Here is a 16,769-nt window from a genome sequence, read left to right as displayed (position 1 = left end):
TCCGAATTTGATTTTTGACTCGGGTATTTTTGAAGTAGTATATGTGAGTGCACGTTGCACTTAGCCAAGACCCATGCCTCAATATTAGAGGTTATAGTCATACTCCCCAAACATGAATAAGTTAAATAAGTGAATATTCACGAATTTCGAATGCCAATCGAACCACTTTTTAGAATTAGTGGTTCGATTTGCGCTTTGAATTAGTGAATATTCACTTATTTTTACTAATTCATATTTAGAGAGTAAGTGTCTTCTGTTTCACGAGCGTCTCATATGAAGTTATTATTCCATGTGTTGTTGTCTAGGAAAGTGTGAAGTTGTCAAATATTGTGAATGTTAATGATTGAATGATTATTTTTGGTAAACGCATAAGTTTTTTATACAATTCGCTTGTTTATCGATAATTTAATTTTTGTTTTCTTGTTCTATATTGATTTTAATAGTTGGTCAATTCAAAAAGAAAATTAAATGTGTGGTAACAATTTATTGCATTTATTGCAACCCCTGTTGCATCAGGTTCGCTATGATACAGAAACTTTTTTATGCTGGCCATGGTAATCATAACGCTGAATTCGTTCTTCAAGTATGTTTTGTCTTGGTCAAAGTGTTTTTTTTTTTTTTTTTTTAAAGTTTTTACATTTCTGGGGTAATAATTATACGATACATAAAATAGCAAACATTCGATATTATTCGGTATTAACTAAACAAATAATAATAAATAGGAATCAATGCTCGATCGAACACCAATTATTCCTGTTTTCGTTTTTCCGTACATGACTTTTTTTTTCAATCTAGCAACTATTATAATTTCTAGTGCATAAAAGTACTATGTACAATTTACTAGAAAATGATGATACTACTCTCTAAATATGAATTAGTGATTTTTCACTAATTTCAAGTGAATATTCACTAATTGTCAATGCTACAATCGTACCACGCAGAATTAGTGAATATTCACTAAATGAATATGTGAATATTGGAATTCACTGATTTGATAAGTGACTATGAGAATCCACTAAATTGAAAAGTGAATATGGGAATCCACTGATTTTATTGGTGAAAAAAAAAATATTATACTGCGAAAAAAAATCTAAGACACTTGTAATTAGATCCGAAATGTGATTAATGTATTAGAATCATTACTTAGAGGAAGTATACATGATCTTGATTGATGAAAAAATCCCGACAACTGCTGGGCTCGAACCTGCATCCTTCCGATTCAAAGTCTTTGATGGTATCCACTGCGCTGACCTACCTGAATGAGGGCATAACTGCGACGGATTGATTATGTTTTTTATTGATAAAAAAACCCCGGCGTTTGGTGGACTCGAACCCGAATCCTCTTGAATCTAAATCTTTGCTGCTATCCACTGCGCCGTCCCACGTACGTAATCGCGTATGGATAAGTAGTATATTTATCGAGATATAGAGTTTAGAACTTTCACAATGAATCTGATATAATTTTATACGATTTTATAAAATTTGATATAATTTTGGAGGAACTGATAATTTCAAAATAACCCGAGTCGAAATATTAGACGTAAATTGAACGTTCCCGAGTGGAAATTCAAAAACCGATTTAATCATAACAGTTTCCACTCACTTTGATGTTTCATTTACCGCCTCAAAAGACGCCTGTTTTGACCGTACAAGATTAAACATAAGAATAAGTACGATCAAACCGGGTCTGAACTAATAATAATAATAAAAACTATCTTTAAAAGTACCTAGCGAGTGTGGGTACGAATCCCACTTCAATTAATTCTTTTTTTTTTCAAATTTTTTATTCGTTTTAAAATATCTCTTTAATAATCTGTAAGAAAATGAACTTCTAAAATTATATAGAATTATATAGAATTTAAATTTTTTTATAAATTTTTACACAATGTCATAAAATATTTAAATAGTTTATGATATTTCTTATTTTAATTTTACATTTTTTTTTCTTTATTAAAATTCATGCTATTTTTTATTCGCGAATTTAAAATTTTTTTTATTTTTTTTTATTAAACTTCATACTATTTTTTTCATGGTGATCTGAATTTCATTTAAGCGTAAAATTTGATTGATTGGCCAGCAAAAAAAATTGTTATGAAAATCAAAGTTTTTATACATTAATATGAAATTTTATAAAATTCGCTCAACTATTAAAAAATCATATCAATTATGATAACAACATCTGAACTTAAAAAATATTTTTAATTTATTCTATTTACAAAGCTTCCTAAAAGTAGTTTATTGAATAATATATTTTACTCCGAATTTAAATTATGGAGTCGACCATAAAATCATGATCTTAACGTTTTTTCATAAGTTATTTTTTCATATTTCAATAAATATACCATTTACTTCATTGCGATTACGCACGTAGGTCAGCAGCAAAGATTTAGAATCGGATGGATCCAGGTTCGAGACCAGCAGATACCAGGGGTTTTTTGATCAACATCACATGTACTTTTGGTCACTCTCAGTAAATATCCTCACCCAATAGATTATAGAAATTGTCTAGATGAAATTTTTTTTTTTTTGCGATTTAAAATTAATTTCAAAAATAATTACTGTCCGTAAAATTTTAGGGGATTCTATAAGATTTCTTTGAAATTTATTAAATCTTCAATTATAAAATAATTTTTCCTCGGGTTGTTATAAAATGAAAGAAAAAAAAAAAATTAAATAATGTGAGATTCGAACCCACGCTTGCTAGAGACTTTTAAAGATGGTTATTATTATTATTATTATTATTATTTCAAGCCTGGTTTGATCGTAAAACAGTCAAAAGTGGATAAAACTCTACTAGTTACGATGAAACCATGCGTGCTATCGTATAGATACTAATAGAGATCCGTTTTAATCGTCGAATATGTGTCTGAAATGTATAGAAAAAAATTACGATCAAAACAGGCCTGAAATTTCGTCTCGGGATCTTAAAGTTTTGAACGTAAATTGAACGTTTTGGGCATTTAAAACTTAATTTGGCAGCTTTTAACTTATTCAAAACGTAGATTGGAGTATTATGAATCGAAAACGTAACTAAAACCTATTTAGACTTGCAATAAGAAAACATAAGCATTCCGAAAATTTTTTTTAGCGATTTTGTACTCCTGAATTATAATTACCACAATTCCCTAAAATTTCGTCGCCCGCCTTTCTGGCTCTAAAATAAAAAATTCGTATTTTGAAAAAAAAAAATTTTCAGTTTAATACTTCTATCTAACACTTATATCTTACATCTTTTCATATATTATGATATCAAGATTATGAAAATTGTGATTATAAATATTGAAATTAATTAATTAATGTTATCAATAATACAAAAAAATCGTTTAATTTACGTTTAAAACGTTAAGAACGTTCAACTTGCGTCTAATATTTCGACTCGGGAAAGCATTCAACATGTAATAAATATCAGAATTTTATACCATTTCATAAAATTTTATACGAGTGAAATTGAATTTTACAAAATTTTATACAACTTTGAGAAATATATAAAATTTGATTTAATTTTATGAAATTCTATGAACTCTATTAATTTCGTGTAGTAAAGTTTTATGAAATTTTTGAAGATTTTATAAAATTTTTAAGGACCTTTTATAATTTCACGCATCTTCATAAAATATAAAAAAAATTACCGTTAGCACTAAATTTAAATTTCATGAAGTTTTATAAAATTTTACAAAACTCCAAAAGTTTTGCAAACATAAAACTTCGTAAAATTCCATGTAATTTTACAAAACTACAATAATTTTCGTGTTAATTTTCTTTGATAGAGGATTCAAACTTATGAATTTTTATAAAAATTTAGAGAATTTTACAAGATTTCATGATATTTTGTGGAATTCAGAAAAATTTCATAAAGGATTTAATATATTCCGTCTACTGATATTTTAAATAATTTGACATAATTTCATAAAATTTTATATCATGAAATTCTATAAAATATTACAGAATTTCATAAAATTTTCTTAAACTTTATGAAATTTTATAAAATCTTATATCAAATTTTTTTATCAGGTATAATTTTATTATTATTAATTCGTTAACTTTTTATTCAATTATCCGTTCAACATTTGCTAAACTTATTTGACAGTTAATTTCTATGTTTAACAATATTTTCCATTACCTGCAATAGATAAGAACCTAATTCTTTGATCACTCCATCACGGGAATCATTTATTGTCGTCGAAGCGCCCCATTCATTTCCTAAGCCTGTTGAAAATATAAAGATTATAGCCACATTTGCAACATGCAATATATCATTTTAAGTACTTGTAAATATGTCAAGATAGAGTCGACAAAACGGTCACAAGCTGGTTTGGTTTTGGTTTCTACGAATTTTAATGGCAAGTCTAATCGTTCTAAGTATTTGTCAAAGAGGCGTTAAATTAAGTCCGAAATAAAAAGGAAAGTAAAGGACGACTCGAAAACATGTAAGCAGATAGAATGGAGAAAAAAAAAGGAAGAAAAAACAGTCGTTGAATAAAAATGAATGATGACTTTTTTAAGGTAAAACAAAAAGAAAAGGGATAAAGAAAGAATGGAAAAATAAAAACAAATGAGTGTGTAATATAACAACGTCCAATTTTCTCTTGTGAGAACACAGACGCGTTGCTGATGTATTCTAGAGGGATGCGGCCACTTGAAATTCAATTGAGCAAAAACTCGAGAAGAACGATAACTAGGAGGGAAGAGAAAGACCAGCTATTGTAAAATAACATCAGCCCTCATGCTTTGCTTACAAAGCGTAGGGGCTAACAATGCATCAAGTGCGCAATCACAACCATCTCATCCGATACTATTTGCCCTTTACCGAAGTGTCATGTATCTGATTGTCGTTAAAAAAAAACCCTTAAAATGTCAATCAATATGTCTTTTCATTTTATGTCAATAGAAGTGAAATAATTATTTTTATGATAAGATTCAACCTACCGTTTGGAAAAACTGCTCTCATCTTTAAGTAACTTGTCGTTAATCTGATTACACTCGCTTTATCCAACTGTGACGTTGTCGCAGCTGGAAGTGGAAGCAATTTAGCGAGTTCTTGAAATTCGGTGTTCTCTTTCTCTCGACGTGATCTTGCCGCATTCTTACTTTTTTCTTTCATTATGCCACCCAAAGACTTAGGAAATACTCTACAATCGTGACAATCAATTTGGTTTTCGTTGTTGTAATTGATACTGCTTTGATTACTTTTGCGATTCTGATTTTGAGCATTTATATTATAATAGATTTTTATATTTTTTTTATGTTCATCTGAGTGCTGCTCATAAGTGTCACTTAAATTCAAAGAATCGACAATGTAACAGTGGTCTAAAAAAATAAAGAAACATCTTAAAATGCTATATACACACAAACATATTAGAATGATATAAAAAAAAATGACTAATTTCAAAATCCATAATTTAAACGACTATTTTCAGAAGATGATTTTTTTTTCTTATAAACAGAAACAAAATACATTACGGAGAAAATAATTAGAGATAATAAGATGAAAGTAGATTTCTCATTATTTATTTATTTATTTTCAAGTTTTTCGATCAAAATAAATTTTTAAAATATATTTTTTTTTAATTTTTTACGAGTTTCAAAGCCAATAAAGTACATAAAAAAATAGTCCATCTCTCAAAATGAGTAACAATTTCCTGCAATTGTAAAGTTCTACGGGTTATGATTCCAAACGAATTCAAAGATATATCAGCAAACGATGATTTTTTTTTTGCTAAATTTCGAAAATTTCAAACGCCTAAAATTTTTAAACTAATCGCGACCGATTTGGCTCATTTTCAAACTAATTCAATAATCTATGCAATCAAAGAAAATGTTCGACAGATATGCATTTTATTTATCATGAATTCAGCAATTTTAGAAATATCTGAGTAGAATTTTATCCGATTCCTTCCAATTTAATGAATTTTATATAAGGTTAAAATAGCGACACTTTTCAGAATTATCGCAAGAACTCTTATGAAAGTCACTATCTGAATTCTTTTCGTTTAATTATAATTAATATACGAAACTTAAAACCAGTTATTCATGACAAACTTAGGGTTTATTGTCTTTGTAGTTACTATTTTTTATTTTTTTATTTTTCTCCGTCACCAGCTACTAGCAGTAAAAAGTAAAAAGCGACATCAATGAAAAAAAGGCGTAATATTAAAAAACAATTTTAAATAATAAAAAATAAACTTCCCAGAGAAGAAAGTACCACGGACCCAGGCTTAGCCCAGACTTGGCCTAACTTTGTAGAACCTTGGGCCAGGCTTGTAAGCCAGTCTTGGCCCAGCCTTGGTAGAAGCCTGGAATGATAATCTCGGGCCAAGTCTGGTTGCCAGACCTGGCTCATGCTTGGTTACCAGACCTGGCCCATGCTTGGTTGCCAGACCTGGCCCAGGCTTCCAGGAAACGAATAAATTTAATTAAAAAAAATTTATTATTATTAACCTCGTAGAATTCATAATCATTAATGTTTTAATTATCTAAGGGAGGTAAATGATGTGAAAAAAACTCGGTGGGAATTCTGCTGAACTCTGGGCGCGAACTGCCGTCCTTCTGATTACTGGGTCCGAACGGTAGCTACTGGACGAACCTACTAACGTTAAACTGGTACATTTATATGATCTACTTATATAAACCATAGGTATATCCAAACTTGGGTAATCCTACCTTGGCCCAAGTCTGGGTTGCCATTGGACGGCCAAGGCTAGGTTACCCAGTCTTGGCCCAAGCCTGGGCCAATATAGGTGTGCCAAAGCTAGGTTCCCCAGTGCTGGGCCAAGTAGGGGCCCGTTGTTCAACTCTGGCAGCTCCTGTATGGGTTAAAGAAAAAACTAAAAAAATTTTTCGTAAATTTGTGGGACTGCTTTATTTAGATTTATTGCCGTGTTGCACTTTTTAAATCTTAACATTCAAATTCAAAAGGATATAACTAATGTCGTTTCATTTATTATATTTTTGAAAGTTTGTGACTTCGAAACATGTAAAATAATATCGAAAAAAATTTCTTTTTAATTCAATCTTATCTTAAATCTTGAAAATAAATATATGAATAAGAAATCCATTCCCATTTCGAATGCTGAATGGCCTTTTTCATGTTAAACCCCATGCTATTTTTGTTATTTTCCAAATACAACTGTTGGTCCCGTCGATTATTTGAATAACAAATGTTGCGCACTTCAATCCTGAGCGCTAAGTGTGCTCTATAGGCAGTCAGATATTTTCGAGTACTTTACAAACGTTCAATCATTTCGTTACTTCTTATAGTGCATTGAGATAGGATAAATTTTATATCATCGAAAGATTATTCATTAAGTAACGATTTTAAATATTTTTTAGGAATAAATTGTTTTTTAATTCTGAATATGCTACTTTTTTTTTAATTGACCTAATTCAACAAACTTTTGATGTCAATTTATTGAATAAGTATTTATGAGCCTGTTAACACTCGGAAAAACACAGTTCATTCACCTATTTTGTAGGGGTGTGCAAATGGAGATCGAATCGAATTGAATCAAACGTATCTATTCGATTATAATAATTCAAATTTCCGAATTATTCCTAACTTTTCGAATTATTCGTCAATTTTCAAATCATCCGAAAGTTTTTGAATTATTTGTAACTTTTTAAATTGCTTGATTCGAATCGCGAAAATGTTGGACAGCTGCACTTTCAGATATTTAATTAGTAGGTTTCATAGAAATCTAACTATTGTATTTGTCTTCATGACGTAATTTTCCAAAAATTTTGCTACCTTTAAACTCAGCCCGATGAGCTGAGTGAGGAATTACATATGGTTCAAAAGTTTATATGTGTGTTTAGATGAGCTGTCAACGGACTTGGTCAGGGTGTGAAGAAACAGTCAAGACCGGGTTCGATCCCAACGTCGGGCAAATAATTTTATTTTCAAGCTTCGATTATAAATTATTCCGCGTTTGTATACGTATGTGTGTCAGTGTTGTGTGCATGTGCGTCTCGTAAAAGTGATTCCCTATTCAACCTATGTGTGTGTGTGTGTCTCAATCGGTCAATTCGTTCGAGAGATATCGTTGGAGAAAAAATGGTGAAAAACGTTTTTTTTCGAAAACAACAGCAATCAAAAGCTCTTCGAGCTCGAAAATGTATTCACAATAATGTTTGCGAGGTTCTTCAGCTCGAAAACAGCGGGAAGTTTTGGGGCTGGCCCGCAGGGTCGACTGACAGACCGTTTTTTTTATAAATTTTTACACAATGTCTTAAAACATTTAAAAATTGTATGATATTTCTCATTTTAATTTTACATTTTTTTGTTTTTTTTTTCTTTTTATTAAACTTCATACTATTTTTAACTTCCCGCTAAGAAAATCGACGATTTTCGAAAAATTGGGAAGTTATTGTTTTCACCCCGATTTTCGAAAGTCGAGTTTCCATCAGATGTCGACGTTTTGAGGTCCTAGGAAGCTATTCTGACTATTTTCAGAATGATGTCCGAGTGTATGTATGTATGTATGTATGTATGTGTGTGTGTGTGTGTGTGTGTGTGTGTGTGTGTGTGTGTGTGTGTGTGTGTGTGTGTGTGTGTGTGTGTGTGTGTGTGTGTGTGTGTGTGTGTGTGTGTGTGTGTGTGTGTGTGAGTGTGTGTGTGTGTGTGTGTGTGTGTGTGTGTGTGTGTGTGTGTGTGTAAACTCTTTGTAACTTTTTAACTAATGAATCGATTTGGATGGTTGAGGTGGCAATCGAAAGAGCTTGTTGGCCCGCAACTTTCCTGAAAATTTCAAATCATTTGATTAAGTAGACTCGAAGATATTGGCGAATTAATGAAAAAAAAAAATTTTTTTTTTTAGTTTTTTAGTGATTTCTAAGAAACGACGAAAACGATTGATTTTAAAATCTAATCAGCTCTAGAACTTTGTAAGCCGCGTCGAATGTCACCTTAACCATCTCAATCGGTCAATTTGTTCGAGAGATATCGATGGCGAAAGAAATGGTAAAAAACGTTTTTTTTCGATTATCTTTGAAGTGAGTCATCCGATCAATTTCAAAATTTAATCGACTGTAGAGTTCAAGAAAACGCGCCGATTGCCACCTCAAACGTCAAAATCGGTTGATTAGTTCAAAAGATATAGGCGCTGAAAAGTTAAAAAAATAACATAAAATGTTATTTTTTCCGGATAAATCAAAATATAACGTGCTAAAATGTGTCTGAAATCATACCAACTCTTTTTCTTTATAGTCTCTCTCGATTATCAGATAATGTCATATAACTTGTTCCTTAGTTTTAAAGATATCGTCAGCAAAAAATTGAAAAAACCCAGTCGTTAATGTTTTTCTCGAATATTCTATCTATTATTCCTCTGACCTAAGTCAAAACTTATTCAAATCACGATTTTGATCACTGACATTGATTTCTGCCTCAATACATTTATTTCAGAGAATATAATCGATAATAAAAATTTAAAAGCCGCTTCTTCATTAATGATTTTCGATTCTTAACATTTCAAACTCTAGCATAAAACGTAACTTGTTAGAGATTAAAAGGCTCATAATAAAATGATTGCATGTAACAGCATTTTCGAGCTCGAAGAGCTCGAGAATATATTCACAGTGATGTTTTCAAGCTCCTTGAGCTCGCGAACAGCGGGAAGTTTTGGGGCTGGCCCGCAGGGCCAACCGATGCCCAGATTTTTTTCATGGTGATGAATTTCATTTAAGCTTAAAATTTGATTGATTTTCATGATAGTCCCCTAAATAGTACGAAATTTTTGAAAATTTTGAATGGCTAGCAAAAAAATCGTCATGAAAATAAAAGTTTTTACACAATAGTATGAAATTTTAGAAAATTCGCCCAACTATTAAAAAATCATATCAATTATGCACAGAAAAAAAAAATCTTGACTCAAGAAAATTTTTCTTCAACCAAGAAATATTTCAGCGAGTGGAATGAATACCGGAAATTTCTTGATTGAAGTGAAATAATTTCTTGAATTTTAAATCTTCAATTAAGAAAAAAAATTCTTAAGCCAATACATATTTCATACTTGGTCCAATAATAGAATTACTTGTTTTAAAAACTTGCAGTTTTTAGTTTAATAATAATTTTTCTCAACCTAAGTATGTTACTCACTTAAACCAAGAAATAAAAATATTTAGTCCAAGAAAGTTATACACTTAATTAAAGAACTATGATGTTTTGAAACAATAAACGGTACGAACTCGAACTAAAAATAAAGGGATTTGATTTAAGAAATTTAAACTCTTGGTTCGAGTATAGTGTACTTTCTCTGACCAATCACACGAAAAATCTCAAACCAAGATTACTAGAGTCTCAAGCCAAGAAAGTTTTCTCTTGGATTCTCACTCATAGATGCTCCCTCCTTCGCATCCTAAGGAATGAATACTCCCCCTTCTCTCTCTTTCTCACACTAGCGTAGCAAATGGTTTTTGAGTCTACCTTTTTATTTTAAATAAATTAAAAATTAAATAACTAAATTATATTATTATAATAAATTAATTAAATAATATTGAATAATTTCTCAATTTTTTTTGTAATTAAATTTGTTTTTTTGTTTTTAAAACTTTTTTATTTTTATGTCGAACTTTATTTATGAACGATTCATACGATCCGTTCAGTATTTTGGTAAAATGTCAAAACTAACATTTTTCTAAATTATTGGCATAACATTTGTAATATTAATTCTGTGTTTAGGATCTAAAAATGTGACTGACCATAAGCCATTATGGCTCAGTATATGTGGGCAAAGTAAACGCATTCCGACAAAGGCTGGGATGGCTTAATTGGTAAAGCTCTCGCGTGGCGCCGAATCGATCTGGGTTCGATTCCTGGGTTAAGCGATAATTGTTTTTTCTCAATTTGTGTTAAATTATTGCGAAACTGGCCGATCCCTTATAAATGCTTCTGATGCAGTATTTATTTGCTTCACAGCTTTGTTTGTAATATTTAAACAAAAAAAAAATTGTCCAATAAAAAAATGAAAAAAAAATAAAATGTTTTAGCTCGATAAATTTATTTGCTTAATTAAAAAAATTAATTTCTTGGCTGAAAAATTTTTTTTTGTTTGCGACAAAAAAAAACATTTCTTGGCCCAAGAAAGTTTGTTCTTGGTTTAAAACATTATTTTTCATGGTTTAAAAACTTTTTCGTTTCATCTCAAGATATTTTTTCTTGACTTAAAAACGTAACAATTTTCAGCCAAAAAAAAAATTTGTTGAATTGAAAAAAAAATCTCGAACCAACAAAAAAGTTTTTGGAACCAAGAAAGTTTTTTCTTGGTTTAAAGAATTTATGTTTCAGACTAAGAAAATTATGTCTTCTGCACGGAGAAAAATGTTGGTTCAAAACCTACCAATTTTTATTATGCTGTCGACGAAACTTGAAACAGGAAGGGAAGCATCCAAAAAATTATTGTGCTCATACGAAAAATTATTATGTCGCATCACAATTATTATAATGTATGGAAGTAATTTTTATTAAATCTTATCGATAAGTGTCTCGCGCGTAGTAAGCATTATGATACAGCATAATAATTTTTCATATGAGCATAATAATTTTTTAGATGCTTCCCTTCCTGTTTCAAGTTTCGTCGACAGCATAATAAAAATTGGTAGGTTTCGAACCAACATTTTTCTCCGTGTGCAAAGGAAATAATTTCTTGATCCAAATAATTTTTTACTTCAATAAAGTAAGAAATTTTGCTTGGTTCAAGAAAAAAATTTCGAAAACATTTTATTTCTTGTTTTAAGATTTCCTTTTTTTCTGTGTGATAACAACATCTGAACTTAAAAAATATTTTCAATTTATTCTATTTATAAATCTCCCTAAAAGTAGTTTATTGAATAATATATTTTACTCCGAATTTAAATTATGGAGTCGACCATAAAATCGTGATCTTAACGGTTTTTCATATTTCAATAAATATACCATTTGCTTCATTACGATTACGCACGTAGGTCAGCGCAGTGGATAGCAGCAAAGACTTAGAATCGGATGGATCCGGGTTCGAGACCAGCAGATACCAGGGATTTTATCATCAACATCACATATACTTTCGGTCACTCTCAGTAAATATCCCCACCCAATAGATTATAGAAATTGTCTAGATGAAATTTTTTTTTTGCGATTTAAAATTAATTTCAAAAATAATTACTGTCCGTAAAATTTTAGGGAATTCTATAAGATTTCTTTGGAATTTATTAAATCTTCAATTATTAAATAATTTTTTCCCGGGTTGTTATAAAATGAAAGAAAAAAAAAATTAAATAATCTAGGTGGGATTCGAACCCACGCTTGCTAGAGACTTTTAAAGATGGCTATTATTATTATTATTATCATTTCAAGCCTGGTTTGATCGTAAAACAGTAAAAAGTGGACCAAACTCCCCTAGTTACGATGAAACCAGGCGTGATATCGTATAGATACTAATACAGTAGAGATCCGTTTTAATCGTCAAATATGTGTCTGAAATGTATAGAATAAAATTACGATCAAAACAGGCCTGAAATTTCGTCTCGGCATAATTCAACAAATATTTTGTTAATCCAAAGAATTTTCGATAAAGTGAATGATTCCGTTAAGTTCGCGAATAATTTTTGCAGTAAGCACAGCTAAAGAAAACGTTATAGATTTTTGTTAAATTGGATTTAACAAGATATCAACAAGTATTGATTGATTTAAATTTAACATGAAGCTAACGACTTTATTTTGTGCCGCTTAGATACTTGATAAATGTTTTGACCTTAAAATTTTTACTGCAATCAGTGCATATATTCACGGCACTTTTTTACAGATGAAATCTGTCATTTGGCTGATATAATAATCAAAGCGAACAATTTTCGATACAGTTTTAATGCGATATAAAAAAATTCATCAACTTTTCACTCAAATTGCGATTTTTTTTCCAAACAATTAATTTTTAAAATGTGTAACTGTTGAAATATCTTCGCTTAACTGTAGCAAAGATTTCAACTTAGAATTTATTCTCGTATTTAATAGCAATAACTTATCTTTTTGCTTGTAATTACAATCCAATCATAATATTAATCAAGTGAAAATGAATGCATTAAATCGCATAATATAATTATTTCTTTATTGATTACCTCCACCAAACGGCAGTTCAAGTCTTCGAACAGCGTGCTTGCGTTTCAAAACCGAAATGTAAGGATCACTGTGTAATGCACTCTTATATATATTACGTCCACACTGTTCAACCATGGGAGCCATCACTTTCTTAACTATTGATGTATTGTTTATTTTACTAACAAGAATTTACAATTTATTGAATATAAGCTCCTAATTAATGTTATCATTTGTTAACAAACATAAATATACGGCAAGTGGCCACAGTGAAAAAAAAATTGTTCCGTTAACTGACGAGCTAGGGGCACAACTTAGTTCTCATATCTTTAGAGAGACCTCCTAGCGGGATTTCAGGAGTAAACTCTCCTTCTACTCCCCCTTTTCAATCAATGAAGGGTAGTCAGTAAATAGGCCACACCCGCTATCTTAAGCTCCACCCTTATAGTAAACCAAGAAGGGAGAACTTCCATTGAAGTGCAATATTATGATTTTCTGAAACTATCTCATACATAGAACAGGATTAAAAAGATACACAAAATTTAATGATAAATTTAAAACAGATTTATAATTTATTAATACTTTATTTTATTGTTTGTGGGTAAGAGAGGAGAACTAAATTCGCATAAAATTTTTTAAAACCAAAATATTAGTGAGGGCTGTATTGCACGGGAAAAAAATGATCAGAAATGACTTTATCGATTGATTCCAAAATCGAATCAGCTCTAGAACTCAACAAAATGCGTCGATTGCCACTTCAACCATCAAAATCGATTAGTTCGTTCAAGAGATATCGCGAGGGACAAAAATGGTAAAAAATAGTTTTTCCCAAACAACTTTGAAACAGCTAAATCGATCAATTTCAAAATTTAATCAGTTCTAGGGTGGCATAAAACTTGTCAATTGTTGCCTCAACCATCAAAATCGGTTGATTCGCTCGAGAGATATCGTACTCTCTAAATATGAATTAGTGATTTTTCACTAATTTTAAGTGAATATTCACTAATTGTCAATGCTACAATCATACCACACAGAATTAGTGAATATTCACTAAATAAATATGTGAATATTGGAATTCACTGGTTTGATAAGTGAATATGAGAATCCACTAAATTGAAAAGTGAGTATGGGGAATCCACTGATTTCATCGGTGAAAAAAAATATTATATTGCGAAAAAAAATTTAAGACAATTTTAATTAGATCCGAAATGTGATTAATGTATTAGAATCATTACTTAGAGGAAGCATATATGATTTTGATTGATGAAAAAATCCCAGTGACTGCTGGGCTCGAACCTGCATCCTTCCGATTCAAAGTCTTTGATGCTATCCACTGCGCTGACCTACGCATGTGATCGCGTGAGTGTAAATAGTATATTCGTTATGATACCAAACAATAACTAATACCAACAATAAATCCGTGATGTTATGATTGACGTACTCTTCATATAAATATATTATTGTTCTGTACTTCTATTTTTTTTATTTTGAAAGTTTTTTATTCAAATTTTTAAAAATAGTACCATAATCATTTATTATATTTATATCTAGTAAAATATTTAATTATTTGCTAGTTAAAGTTACTAGTGAAATTGTAAAATTCATCAATTAAGAAGTGAATAACAGTTTCACGTAGAAATTATGAAAATATCGCTAGTTCAGTAGAGAAAATCACTAATTTGCTAGTGAAAATTATAGTACTAAATTTATTAGTGAGAATTCACTAATTTCTTATTTAAATACACTGATTATGAAGTGAATACTGCTTCACTAACGTAATTAATGAAGTTTCCACTAACTCATGTTTAGAGAGTAAAAAAGGAGAAAAAATGCTAAAAACAGTTTTTTCCAAATATCTTTAAGCCGGCTAAACCGATCAATTTGAAATTTTAAACAGCTTTAGAACTCAACATAACGCTTCGATTGCCACATTAAACATCAAAATTGATTTATTCCCGAGTCAAAATTACAAAACTAGATTCAGCCTCCAAATTCTACTCGAGGGTAAGGAGGCTGAAATTAGTTTTTTAGATAAGCCCAAGCTGTACAACGAAACCTTAATTTCAGCCTAAACTTGGTATTTTTGTCCGCTTTTACCAAGTTTAGGCTGAAATTAGTATTACAGAACCCTAAAATGACCCTCCAAAGCCTACAATTTGAATCAGGTGCGGGGAAAGAAGGGAAAGGAGAAGGAATGGAAATCAAAATGGCTGCCGGGAGCGGGAAAAATTTAAAATTTAAAAATTATTTTTTTATTTATTAATTATAATTTTCAGAAATTTGAACAAAATATAACTAAAATTATCAAATTACTTTAGAAAAAGAAGACGCGAAAATCGAACACCAGAAATAATATAAAATGCAATGATTTTAATTATTCAATTATATATTTTTATTCAAAGTTGAGAAAACAAATAATTTTTATAAAACTTCAGTTAAATAAACAAACAAATAAACAAACATGCAAATAAAATTAAAATTTATGTTAAGAAACTATACTCCTTTGAATATTATAGAATTGTAAAATTTGAGTTCCCAGAATCGCTAATCAACGAAGTACTCTGATTGTGGTATTGGTATTCACAGTCTTTAGGATCACGCTGCATAAATACCTTATTGTTCTCATTAAAATTTTGAACTGGAGGATATTAATTATAATGTTGAGTGGTGTATAATCCTGAATGTTGATCAGAGCAATACCAATTTGGATACTGGTATGATGAATCTATCGAAGATTGTGTCGCCCATAATTCATAATTTATAAATTTAATAAAAAATGTAGTTCATTACGAATCGATCATGTATACGATTTGCATTACTTGTAGTTATTACAAACTCAATTGTCCAAACATGTCTCGAAGGAAAACGGGTAAAGAATTAGTCATTCAAGCGTCAGGTCCGCAGTTCGGTTCCTGCGCAAGTCGAATTTTTTTTTTTTTTCGATGGGAATAACTATACATAATTAATATATTAAATTATTTTAACCGAATTTTTCAACTTCAGTACTTCGCATTCAAAGTTAAAGTAAAAACTTGGAAAATTTTATGGAGCGCATAAAGTTGAAAAATTCTAAGTCGAAAACGGGACTTAGTTAATATTTTCAATTGTAGATTGACGAAATTCTATGTTCCATGAAATCGTAAAATTAACCTACTTATACTTACGTATGCTGAAGTACCGAAAAATAGGGTTTTAAAGCGATCTTAGGTTTTGGAGGTTGAAAATATTATTCTAAAACATGAATTTCGGCCTCCATACCCTATTTTGAGTATAGTGAGGGTCAAAATAGTATTTCACATTCAGCGGTAGGTACAACATCAAAAGAAATGAGGTTTTTGAGGCTCGAATTAGTGTTTTAATTTTGACTCGGGTTCGCTCAAACTCTATTGGCGTCGAAAAGTTTAATAAACATAATTTTATATGCCATTTTTCCCAAGTAAATCACAGTATAATGTACTATAATGTATTCAAAATCATAACAACTCTTCGACTTGATGGTCTTTCTTGACCGCCTTGTGATATAATGGAACTCATTCTTCAGTTTAAATAAAATTATCGACAAAAAAATTAAAAAAACACCGTTTTCGGTTGTTTTCTCGAATATTTCATGTATTAACGCTCTAGTATATGAGTCAAGAACTCGTTTAAATTCTTACTTCGATCACCTACATTGATTTTTACCTAAATATACTTTTTTTTTTTATTTACC

At 30.3% G+C, this 16,769-nt stretch overlaps 1 protein-coding gene across 2 annotated transcripts in view; it reads right to left on the bottom strand.

Moving 5' to 3' along the window:
- LOC130666774 (single-minded homolog 2) overlaps window positions 1–16,769 on the bottom strand; it is a 96,073-nt gene that overhangs the window by 55,259 nt on the left and 24,045 nt on the right. The window contains exons 1-3 of one of the 2 annotated variants that reach the window (XM_057468032.1): window positions 13,084–13,349; window positions 4,927–5,307; window positions 4,121–4,206 (exon numbers count right to left, since the gene is read on the bottom strand). In XM_057468032.1, coding sequence (XP_057324015.1) covers window positions 4,121–4,206; window positions 4,927–5,307; window positions 13,084–13,207 — 591 coding nt within the window. In that variant the 5' untranslated portion in view covers window positions 13,208–13,349. Of the gene's footprint in view, window positions 1–4,120; window positions 4,207–4,926; window positions 5,308–13,083; window positions 13,350–16,769 lie in introns of those variants that run through there. The other variant, XM_057468034.1, reaches the window with a different exon arrangement.

Source organism: Microplitis mediator, chromosome 4 (assembly GCF_029852145.1).
Source record: "Microplitis mediator isolate UGA2020A chromosome 4, iyMicMedi2.1, whole genome shotgun sequence".
Classification (NCBI taxonomy): domain Eukaryota; kingdom Metazoa; phylum Arthropoda; class Insecta; order Hymenoptera; family Braconidae; genus Microplitis; species Microplitis mediator.
The sequence above is the reverse complement of the archived record's forward strand: the minus strand, read 5'-3'. Positions and strand labels throughout refer to the sequence as shown.